We start from the raw sequence: 12,605 nt of genomic DNA, 5'->3' as shown, positions 1-12,605 counted from the left end.
TAATTTGGAAAATAAAGTTGCCGTTAACTCGTTTTTAAAGGACTTTGATAGCATATGAAGAAAAAAAGCTGAGAAAGCGAAAAATTAAAATTTGCTTCCTACACGGATGAAAAAGACTATTTTTCATATGTTTGGCTATAAACATTATATGTTTGGAACACAAATTTTTAAACACAATATTTTTGAGTGCAAGCATATAATGTTCATAAACTAGCATAACATGTTTGGGACATATATGTTAATATGTTAGAACATATTATGTTTGGGACATAAAATGTTTGTAAATATAATATGCTTGGATGCAAACATATATTAATTTAGAAATAGCCTATAAACATATATGTGTTTAGTAGCTTGGAGCGCTATTTAACAGGGAGCGATATTGAATTAAGTTGGTGGTTGTTGCTTGTTATTACAAAATTAACATTTTATTTTTCCTTGGGCAATTGATCAGCTTTTCTTTGATCCTTACAAACTGTGTGGTCCGCTGTTCGAATCCCCGTCCGGCAAAAGGTAAAATTAAAATAAAAAAATCATACAATTGAATAATTTCTTCTACAATGTTTGTATTACAGAAAAAGGTGCTAAGAACTAAAAAATCTCGTGGAAGTGAGAAAGATGTGGGGGAATATACAATTGGGCAGAAACAAAATTTTGAGCATTCAGGTCGAAAACCTATGTTGTTAGCACCTATATTACCTGTTTATTTTCATAATTCATTATGATTGTAAATATATAAATAAATAAATAAAATTTTGAGCACAATATTGTTTGGGAGAATTTTTTTAAGCATATAATATTTTTGGGTGCAAAATGCTTCCAAACATATTATATGTTCACATAATAACATATTGTTTTTTGGAAGACAACATTATTGAATTTGGATGCAAAAATACAAAATGTTTGGAACTTAGACTACCCAAACATATATTGTTTAGACCAATATGCTTTCAAACATATTATATATTGGAAGAGATCAAACATATAAATGTTTGGGCAATACCCAAAAATATATATGCTTGAAGCAAAATATGTTTGGGAGTATATGTTACAGAAGCGATTTTTTGTGAGCGTGTAGAAGCAAGTACACAAAACCTAAATTTAAAAGAGAATTGTGTCTTAAAAGTATCCTTACTTGTATTCTCTGCTTCTTTGGCTCGGAATCAATAAATAAACAATAAATTGATTTTAATTGATCTTATGTTAATTCAACCAATGCGTATAGGTTTTCAGAAAGGGTACACCAGAGCTACAAACTTCTGAATAGATCATAACATAAATAAAGAGGACAAAAGATCTATTTTCTTCTGTTCTAATCTAATCTTGGTACCTGAAAACAGGAAATATATTTTTCGTGAAGACAGCAAGTGTATTTTGAAGTACAAAGTTCAAGAGCACAAAAATCAATTTTTATATGATATTTTTTGAATATTACTAACAGGTTGGCTGATAAGTCCCCGGCCTGACACATAGATGGCGTCGCTAGTATTAAATGCATATTATTTTTATATAGTACCAACCTTCAAATGATTCGTGTCAAAATTTGACGTCTGTAAGTCAATTAGTTTGTGACATAGAGCGTCTTTTGTGAAGCAACTTTTGTTATTGTGAAGAAAATGGAAAAAAGGAATTTCGTGTTTTGATAAAATACTGTTTTTGACGGGAAAAAAATACGGTGGAAGCAAAAACTTGGCTTGATAATGAGTTTCCGGACTCTGTCCCAGGGAAATCAACAATAATTGATTGGTATGCAAAATTCAATCGTGGTGAAATGAGCACGGAGGAGGTGAACGCAGTGGACGCCCGAAAGAGGTGGTTACCAACGAAAACATCAAAAAGATCCACAAAATGATTTCGAATGACCATAAAATGAAGTTGATCGAGATAGCAGAGGCCTTAAAGATATCAAAGGAACGTTTTGGTCATATCGTTCATCATGGATGCGCATGGAATAATTTTTATCGATTATCTTGAGATGGGAAAAACCATCAACAGTGACTAAATCGCGGCAAAACGGCCCCATATGAAGAAGAAAAAAGTGTTGTTCCACCAAGACAACGCACCGTGCCACAAGTCATTGAGAACGATGGCAAAAATTCATGAATTGGGCTTCGAATTGCTTCCCCACCATCGTATTCTCCAGATCTGGCCCCCAGCGACTTTTTCTAGTTCTCAGACCTCAAAAGGATGCTCGCAGGGAAAAATTTGGCTGCAATGAAGAGGTGATCGCCAAAACTGAGGCCTATTTTGAGGCAAAACCGAAGGAGTACTACCAAAATGGTATCAAAAAATTGGAAGGTCGTTACAATCGTTGTATCGCTCTTGAAGGGAACTATATTGAATAATAAAAACGAATTTTGACAAAAAATGTGTTTTTCTTTGTTAGACCGGAGACTTATCAGTACATGGTTTCGCTACACTGTAAACCAATTTAACGTTGATAGTTTCTATTTTTTTATGCACATTTCCAGTGGTTTTTTGGATATTCCTCAATTTTATGGTTACAGTTCATGCATCACCAACGTTCAACATCAGTAGGAGTGGTTGGCTGCATCATCTACAACGTAGCCTTATCACGGCTCAGTCGCAATAAAACCGCTAACGATAGATAGCCTCGTCCCTGGGCCAGGTGAATGTTTGTGTCTCATGGAAAAGTAACACCATAAAGTGTAGCAAGATATAACAAAAAAAACCACAACAAAAAAACATTCTGCTTCGCTATGGTTGCAGTTTTCTTGCAATTTGTAGTCGACATGAAGCACAAGACATGCAAAAAGAAATTAACATTTTCTACATAGTATTTTCATATGTATTCAAAAGTTTCTTGTTAAATTGTTTTCTTTATGTTCGTGGCATTTGTAAAATGATCTAATTAAAAAATAAATAAAACCAAACAATTAAATTTGTTTAAAACCAATTACCACAATTCCAAATTTATGAATATTTTAACACATATTTCAGGGGACAGATTTATTTTCGCCGTTCCTTTAACAGCAAGCGACGAAAGGCTAGAGAAATGTTCTTAAGGTAGTTCTATCAGGTTCTTATATATCACGTCCCTAAAAACGGGTTTTTATTGAATGTCTATTTGGAGCATTTACCAAGTACACTAAAAGAAAAAATACTTTCCTCCGGAATAAATTTTTAGACAAACGAAACCCCCCTTGTTGTAATGAATTGTATGAAGGAGCAAATAAACCTGAAATTATGATAGGCATACCAACATTTGTCGAAACATTTAACGAATTTTTTTTAGCAACAAAAAGGAAACCATGCTGGTCTAAAATTTTGTTCCTGAAAAAGGAAATCTCTTCTTTCAGTGTTTGTTTAATTATATATTTATGTTTGTAAATGCTCTAATACCGATTTCGTACAGTAAACGGCATCTAACAAAAACTTGAGAGTTCCTATTTCCTTATATTTTATCAATCTAATTTATGACTTGGTTCACACGTAATCCCTAATAAATATACATTTCAAGTCAATTCAGAAATAAGACCAAGTTTTTCTCTTTTCTATTTAGAAACAAAATCTCAGGACTGTGTATGACATTATAAACAAAAAATAAATGTATCTGTCCCATATTTTGTCCGCAAAAAGGTTCACTTCGAAATTGGCTTATATCGGTCCATGATTCGATGTATCCCCCATACGAACGATCTCCCGATTTGACTTCTTGAGAGCATGTAGCTGTTGGCCCGTAAGGAGACATGTCAAATTTGGTATATATCCGCATTCAATTTACTTGAAATTTTATAATTACGTGCACTCAAAAAAAGTGAACCCTATATGTCACTAAAGCCAATTTTATTATATTTTAGTTCATGGAATTATTTAGTTCACCACACGAGAGGCGATATTTTCACACGATTCTCTTAAACGCTTAGAGAGATATTTAAGATTCCCTCTTGAAATTAAACAAACAATTTTCCAACCAATCGAAAATTTAATGTTACAAATTTAAAAAGAAAATAAGGAAGAAAATCATTGTATGCGTTCCATATTGATGAGTATTTAAGATTTGGCCGGCCGAGCTTTTTGCCGTATGTACTTGTTAATTTTATTAATTACTCACAAAGAAGAAAGGAGATAATCCATTTCGTTTAGCATAACAAATTTTTCTTATTATTTTGAATGTAAAAAACTTTGCATGTTGTTTCTTGTTTTTCTTCTTCTTTTCAATTCCACCATCATCATTAGTATAACCCATGGAAAGTTCCACGAATTGCCTAGTTTCATATTTATTCTATACACCGTATTAAATTTGAAATTTTTTCAATGTGATGAGTCATCAAAACCAATGAATAAAAACGAAAAGAGGAAAAAATGCTAAAACTGTCTTCGTAATCCTTCGAAATGATGAGGATGACGAGCAATATTTGTCGAGCTAGCACACATGCTGATTTTCAACCGGCATTTGCAATGAAATTAAAATGCAAACGTTCCATTACGATTTGTTTAAAATGCAAAGAAAAACACCCAAACCAAACCCCTGTCAAAGGACACCAAGTTGCCTTTATGAGTGCCAAAGAGAGACAAGACATGCGTTTGGTTCTGTCGTAGTGTTAGAAGTTGCCAACACTGCTGATGTAATAGTAATAACTCTACTATTTATATCAGCAATACCACTACATCACATTAACATGTTTTTGTTGTTGTTTTCGTTTTCGTTGTCCTTCTTATATTTTCTCCTCGACATTTGATTCTTTAGTGGTTCTTGGCTATTATCCTTTAAAGGCAACAGCCAACCCACTGAGCCTACCAACAGTCAAAAGCCGGCTCCAGTCATACGGCAAGGAAATGTTAAATGGACGTTGTTTTGTCATTCTGCTTTGCACTTATGTTTCGTGTACTCAACAGAGTCTCTTGTTAAGTGTTGTTGCTGGGTTTGAAAGTTCATGTGGTGAGTTTGTTCTCTCTTTCTGATTGACTTTGTGTATTGTTATATTTCCTCTCGCACAAGGGGTGAGAGCATAGCACACTCGTGAGATTTATTTGTTACAGCTGTTATTTGAGTTGAGTTTATTTTTATTGCATTCTTCTAGGGTCTTAATACAATTTTTGTCATATTCTCTCTTTTCTCATTTCCTTTATCTTTCTCTTTCTCTCTTCCGTTTGTTCAATTAAGTGATTCTCTTCTCACTTTTATCACCACTTGTCGCAGGTTCTAGTTAGTTTTCATTCTTTCAGATTGTACCTTTATATTCTGTTTTGTTGTTTTTGTTTTACAAATCAACTTATTTTTGCTTTCTTCATTTTCTTTGCTATATACCTATGTAGATATGTGCCATGTCCATATGTCTTATTGTTATTCTTACTATCCACAATTGAATGACACTCACTCCTCTTCATATGGTATTGATTTTCTTCTACAAAGTCTCTTCTTCTATACACACATGTGGGTTTTAGTTTGGTGTTCCGTTTCTCATTCGATTTGTCTTCTATTTTGAAAATAACCCGAAGTTTGAACCTTCTTCCACTCCACCTAATTCCAAGTTTTCTTCTGCCATATAGAATGAATTGTCATTCTATTTTACGACTTCTTCAACGTGAAGCCAATTGCGTAAAGAATTGTATTGTGGAATATTTGTTGGAAATTGTATGAGAGTGTGTGTGTGTGCACGGAAGATTGAGTATGTATTTGGCATTTAATAGCAAATTTCCATGTGCTCCTTCTTCCGGTTTTTTTATATTATCCGTAACTAATGTTGTTAAATGTTTGTTTGTTAAAAAATGTGTTTCTCTTTCTGCACTTAATTTTGCAGATTATGATAATCTTCGAATATATTTTATTTACATAACCTCAAATATTGGATTATATAGGAAATGTTGGACACCAACCTGGACATTAACATCTCACCAAATAAAGTCAATGAAACACAGCTGACAAAATATTCCAAAATGATTCCAAATCGTACATGGACTTATCATAGGGAAGTACTGCGCGGTCCAATGGCTCGTATGGCCGTATTGAATACAAAGGGACATAGGTAATTTATATTGAACCTATGCCCCTTTGTATTCAATACGGCGAAACGATCTACTGCTCTTTTGGTAATATAACTATGCACACGGAAAAAAATAATTCTGTCCTCCCAAACAAAGTTCGTTTCTCATTTGCTTTTCGCTGTAAGGAAGTGTATTTGGAAGAAAAGTATATACTTTTTGTGATAAACGTTTATTCTTTTCCAGGATTTCATAAAGACAAACTCAAAAAAAAACATTGTTTTCTTGCTAATTGCATTTTCCCTCACATCTTTCTCACATCCCCGAGCTTTTTTAGTTCTTAACACCTTTTCCTGTAATACCAACAATGTAGAAGAAATTATACGATTTTAGAAATTTTTAAAATTTTTTTTACCTTTCGCCTGGACGGAGAATCGAACCGCGGACCATGCACTTTGTAAGCCAACACACTAACCACTGAGCTATGTACCTGTTATGGTCATCAATAGATAAATATCCATATAAGTTATATTTATATAGCATAGCTTGCGACGCCCACGAACCGAATAAACAAAGTTTATTTAACAGAAACAAACATTTAGTTTGGCACCGTGGAGCAGTGGTTGCTACGTTCGACTTGCATGCCAAGGGTCGTGGGTTCGATCCCTGCTTCGACCAAAGTTTTTTTTGTTTTTTTTTTTACATATATTCCAGATATGTTCGGAAGATTCCGAAAAAATGTTCATTATTACATTGTAGTATATTAAATTTTGAACTGTAAAATGTGTCTTATTAAAGACTAAAAGTCAGAAAAGAACAGTGTTTGATATAAACGAAATGGACTGCGTTGTTGTTTCAAAAATAACTTTTTTTATTGAAAAAATAAAAATTTTGTAACAAACGAATTTTTTTGGTGCTAAAAGTTTAAAATTTTCGAAGCAATTCAAAAAACCCTAACGTGTATACACTGCGTGTATACACTGAAAAAAGAGTTTACGAAATTATATACAAAAAAGTCTTCTTTCTATGCCAAACAACTAAAAAGGAGGCAATAGTTGCATAACTTGTGATATATTCGGGTTTAATTGTTTTCAAAGAAAATGTTTTATAAAAAAAAACAGTAATTTCGCTGGTTTAAAATTTCAATACGGATTAAAATAGGTTTTCTTTGGTTGTGGTAATGTCCTTCTTTTATAATAGTTAGTTCCATCAGATTCCAACATCTTGATATACAAAATATTACTGGGTCACAATGACATTGTTCAGAATTACATTAATGATGCAGAACCTGCAATCGGGATAGACAACAAGGACACTACCACGAGTAATCCAATTTCCCTATGGTATAGCAGCGAAATGGGTTCAAAAACCTCTCACAGAAGAGCATCGTTAGACCATTTCGTTTAACGAAAGTATTAGCAACGATAAAACGTCAACGAAGTTTTCTTTTCTTGTTAAAGTCAACTCCTTAAGACAAACAAAAACGAACAAAAAAAAATATACGCGTAACATTTTTTTCCGAGCACAGAAATTAATTCTTTTGCGTACAGGCGATATTCTGACAATGCTACAATCTGACTAGGAGAGCCATTAAACGATTACTGGGTCCTCAGCATATTGTATCCTTATATCCCCCAAGTGTGGAGAATTATGTCCACAAGTGTCTACCAAGAGTACTGTCTGAACGATTGAAACCTAAAGTTGGCGAAATAATTGAGCCGTATAAATGCGGTCGTAGCCTACCTATCTGAATAAATGAGTTTTCCCTTCCCCCTTCTACGCTTCAAAGAAAATATCCAAATCCAAACGACATAGAGTGAAATATTTCCTACGGCGATGTGAAATTTCTGTTGTTGTGTCCTCTATTCCTATATGAAAATTCCCAGTTGCAAGTACCCATAACCTCAATTTAAAAGCCAATTCACGCAGAAAAATGTAATCCCACACTCATAGAAAAAAGTCTGCTAAAAACAGCTTTCGATGTCTGCTGTTATATTTTTGTACTTCAGGGCCAAGTGAACAACAATTTATAAAATTTATAGGTTATACATTTTTCCCAAAATTTTGGTATTGATTCCGAGCCTAAAAAGCGGAGAATTGAATTAAGAATATTTATAGGATCGAAAAAATCTCTTTTAAATTTAAGTTTTAAGTACTTGATTCTAGGTAATAAATTTTAATTTATTCGTTTTTTCTGTTTTTGTTTTTTCCTTCACGTCTTATCGTCTTTTTGGCAAGGAAAAAGACTTTATACCATACACTGAAAAAAAATATTTACGTGATATTAAAGATTACACAACCTCAATTTTAGGATACGCAATTAACACACTATTATGGACAAATTTCTTTAAAATAATGAAATTTTAATTAAAAGAAAGTTTATAATCTTTGTTTCAAAAATTTTTTTCATTAAATTTAGGACACACATTTTGAAAATTTGCGTCCCTTCGTTAAAGTTGCATGTCTTTAAACTAGGGCAAACTTTCCTTGAATTAAAGAAACACATTTTTGATTTAAGGTAATCGTTCTTAAATTAATTGAAATATTGAATCTTTAGATTTAAGATAAAAACGCTTCAAATATAGGCTAAAACTTATTTTGAGGATTTAGCATCTTTGGTTTAAAGTTTTTTTTTTTTGGAATTAAGAAAATATTTTTACTTCGAAGTATCCGACATAATTTGAATTTTTAAACTGGCATTTGTTTGGACGTGAATAGCTTTATTAATATACCGGAAAAATAGAATGAAAATTCGATAAATGAGATCTGTATCTTAATTTTAATTTTATGGATCCTATATTTAAAACCAGATAGGTCGCAAAAAAATATCCTTATTTTAAAGAACCCGCATCTTTGGCTCGGAATCAATACCAAAATCCTTAAAGGAAGGTCAAACTCTTTGGATCCAAGTACACCTTTTTTGAGTGTAGAAACGCGTCCTCTATGCCAAGCAAAAAAGACATGAAACCCTTATTTTAAAGAATCTGTTGGTCTTAAATTTCGTTTCGGAAAAAGAATTATTATTTTGTTTTTAAAGTAAAGATAATACCTTTGGAATTGGGTAACGTGTTTTTCAGTGTGAAAATTACAATAAGCAAATTTGAAATTTAACAACCCACAGAAGGAGCATAAACCCCGCTACAGCGGATAATAATTCATTCTATTTCACATAAGTATTCAACTAACCTGTCTTTATTTCTATTTTAAAGACCTATCCAAAAAATATAAAAAAAAAACTATCCTCAACTTATCTAGAACCCCAGCAACTTAACATCCTGACTGGTTGGCTAGCTGCCTGGGCTTTCTTGACCATTTCTATACCCCCAATGGCGAAGAGTATTATAGAACTTTTGCATTTTTATTTGTCTTTTCAAATCCATATCCGACTAATACGTCGTCGGTCCCCATGTGTTTGTGTACACAATGTTCTGTGTAGTTCAGTTTAGCTCTCGGTTCTGTTATTGGCAACTTTATATAATGACCTTATTATCCTTAGCAATAAATCCATTTGGTGTGAGTACTGTTTGCCTCATACTTTGGATAAGGTGCATGAAGGCAAGCTGGCAGTAGCACCAACACCAAATACAAAAAAACAACCTCATCATGTCTAGCAAAAGGACTGCATTTGTTGTGTTTTGTACATGGGTAGATTTTTTTGTTCCTTCATTGTGAATATTGTTAGTATGGTGGTGGATTGGCTGGTGTATGGAGTGGTTTTGTTGTCTTAGTTGCACAAAATACTGCAGTATGAAATCACTTGAATGGGTTTTCGTAATGTGACCCAATGGCCTGCTTAAAAAACAACACTGAAAACCATGACGCTGATAATAGTCCATAGGTAATAATGGATGTTCCATGGGGGAAAATGTTTGGGGGAGAGGACTTCTACTTACCTTGTCAACCGGCATTGATGGGCACGCTCTACACAAATTCCAAAATGAGCCGATCATAAGGGAAGTGTTTTATTGCTTAACGAAAAACTAATTAATTGAAAGAAAAACACAATTCAATTCAATAACAATTCAAATAGGATCGATTTCGTAACGTCTGCAAACGCTTATACGCTTTGCTCGGTTTCGGTTTAAGGTTAAACAACAATTAACAACATTTATAAAATTTTTTTCTTTGCTTTTCGCCTTTTCTTTTAATTATTTTTTTGTTTCGTTTTAGGCTTTCTTAATTATGTACACGTTGTCATTTAGTAACACACATTGCTGGGTTGAGGTATTAAAAACAATAACTTTCATCTACTGGAAGCTTTTGATGGTAAGAAAAAAATATGTAGATATAACGGGAATACAAAAAATTACAATTTATAAAGATAGTTTTGGGGGATTTTGTTATATATTAAGTGTAGCATACTTTCAGGAGAATCATAAAACTAATCAAATTGTGACGTCCTATGAAAATTCGCTTTATTGCTTTCATTACTTTCGTCTCTTGCAAACGCAAAAAAAACTATAATACACCAAGAAATTTGTAAGAAGCAATTCAAAAAAGAAAAAGCAAGCAAACTCATCATATATACGTATCGTAACCGAAGTGCCTAGTCGCTCCTTATGGCCGTATCAAATGCTCGGAGCAAGAACACACATACCCACACAGAGTATGTGGCTTTGACTCTGCTCGCAACAAAGTCGACGACTACGTATATACGTCAAAAGACCACCAAGCAGGAAAAGTGGTGATCTCACACATTGAAAAATATAATGCGGAAAAAATTCATCTCATGGTATACTATGTAGGTACACGGCACAACTCGAAATATGTAAGGACATTTTTTTTCATTCAGCCTCATGGATGACAGAATATTAGTTGTCATCCTAAAAGTATGCTATATTTTTTGCATTTGTAAGCATTTTTCTGTTCAAAGGTTAATTAATCGGAAGGATTTCCTTCGTGCTATTTTTTTGTATTAATTGGGGGGAGGAAGACAAGAAAAAATTGTTCAGTTAACAGTTAATGAACGAACACACACAGGCACACATACATACAACACTCATACGCCAACACACCGTTAATTCATGTATGTACCGTTATTTTTGTCACTTTTTTCTCAACAGCTTTTCGTTTAATGCAAAAAAATTAATTTCTTGTGCTCTTGGTGTCAAGTAATTATTTTTTCTATCTTTATATCTTCGTTTTGGGATGATTGACAAGATTTTACTTGCTGGTGGTGTGAAAACTTTTTCTTACAAAAAATTTTCCAATAAAATTTGTGTGTGTTTGGGACGCGCTCGTTGTTCGACAATGAATATTATTTAATTTTCAACAACTTAACACGACGATTTCACGAACACGACTGAAAATTTGCACTCACATTGCCCATGGTAAGTTTGAGCTTTGGATTTTTTTTTACTTGACACACCACACCGAAAAGGAGTGGTTGAATCGAAATGAAGACGTGTTGCCAAGCATTACCAATGAGTGCTTGGTGCTTGTAGCTTGGCAGCACTTATCCACACATATTGATTTTTATCGCTATTAACAGGGTGACTCATAGTGAATTAAAATGGTCCAAAATATTATAAACGCCGTCATTATTCACCCGGCTTTTTTTCGTTTATATTAGGTCTGTTTTCTTTTAACACTCTAATGCCCAATACCGCCTTTAGGAGGGCTTCATTTAATAAGGAAGCTTTTAGTAAAACACACCTTAAGACAACAAAATTGGGTAAAGGTGAGTACTATGTTCGTATTTTTCACCAAAACACTAAATTAAAAGTACAAAAATCTGTGTGAAGACGATTATATTTTTATAAAGTCTTTTGAAATAATGAATGGAAAAGATCTAAGGAATTGATTGCGAACCTTTTTATATTTATAATTTAATTAATTTCAAAAAGTAAACGTGAAAACAAGCTGGTTTTCAGGTTGAAATCTGAACTTAGTACTCAGCTTAAAATAAAAAGAAAGCTTAGTTGAAACTGTTCAAGAGGCTTTGCAGCATATACTGAATTTTACCGTATAAATTTTTCTTGTTTAGTTTTCTTGCTTTTGTGTCGTTAACATTAAAAATTTAATCAGCTGGCAAAAAAAATTGGGACATTAGAGGGTTAATACTGGCTGCAACATTTGCATGAGCTATCCAGAACATCGTTGCCCTGGTGTTATATCTACATCAGTAAATAGTGCTTAAAAAGCCCTTCCTACATTAACCTTAGGCAGACATCCTTCGTCAAAATGACGACGCGTAATTTCATTTTCGATCTAAACTGCATTTTAGTTGAGTGGGAAATGATAAATTTAAGTTATACTAATTCAAACATTTTATATTATATTATCATAGACCAAGAAGGAAAATCTGAGAAGCTACTATTTGCTCAGAGTAGAATGCCGATTGATTTCAGTACATTTGCAATAAGAAAAACAAAAGCTGGTTCAAAAACCACTATACTACCTTGTGGTACTACAATTATGTTATTTCGTATTTCAATAGTGGAAGCCAAAATAAGAATAAAAAGCAATGGATATGTTTGCAAAGCCTAACACAGCTTGGATGAAAGACCTCATAGATTCAACTGAATAAGTTTGCACCTTAAAAACAACGTTGTAAAGAATAGTAAACGAGAAAATGTCTGATTTTCATGGAAAAATGTCTGATTTCCATATTAAATTATATTTTTTTTTTTTGGATTACCAATCTGACAATCCAAATA

General features: G+C 33.1%; 1 protein-coding gene across 21 annotated transcripts in view; it reads right to left on the bottom strand.

Moving 5' to 3' along the window:
* Window positions 1-11,240, bottom strand: part of LOC142220076 (uncharacterized) — a 135,550-nt gene extending 124,310 nt beyond the window's left edge. For 7 of the 21 annotated variants that reach the window (XM_075288974.1, XM_075288992.1, XM_075288994.1 and 4 more), the window contains exons 1-2: window positions 10,937-11,231; window positions 9,840-10,203 (exon numbers count right to left, since the gene is read on the bottom strand). In XM_075288974.1, the coding sequence (XP_075145089.1) occupies window positions 9,840-9,896 (57 nt within the window). In that variant the 5' untranslated portion in view covers window positions 9,897-10,203; window positions 10,937-11,231. Of the gene's footprint in view, window positions 1-9,839; window positions 10,204-10,924 lie in introns of all 21 variants that reach the window. The other 14 variants (XM_075288985.1, XM_075288990.1, XM_075288979.1 and 11 more) reach the window with 10 other exon arrangements.
* Between the last annotated feature and the right edge of the window lie 1,365 nt (window positions 11,241-12,605).

The sequence above is a fragment of the Haematobia irritans genome, chromosome 1 (genome assembly GCF_050003625.1).
Source record: "Haematobia irritans isolate KBUSLIRL chromosome 1, ASM5000362v1, whole genome shotgun sequence".
In the NCBI taxonomy this organism is placed as follows: domain Eukaryota; kingdom Metazoa; phylum Arthropoda; class Insecta; order Diptera; family Muscidae; genus Haematobia; species Haematobia irritans.
The sequence above is the reverse complement of the archived record's forward strand: the minus strand, read 5'-3'. Positions and strand labels throughout refer to the sequence as shown.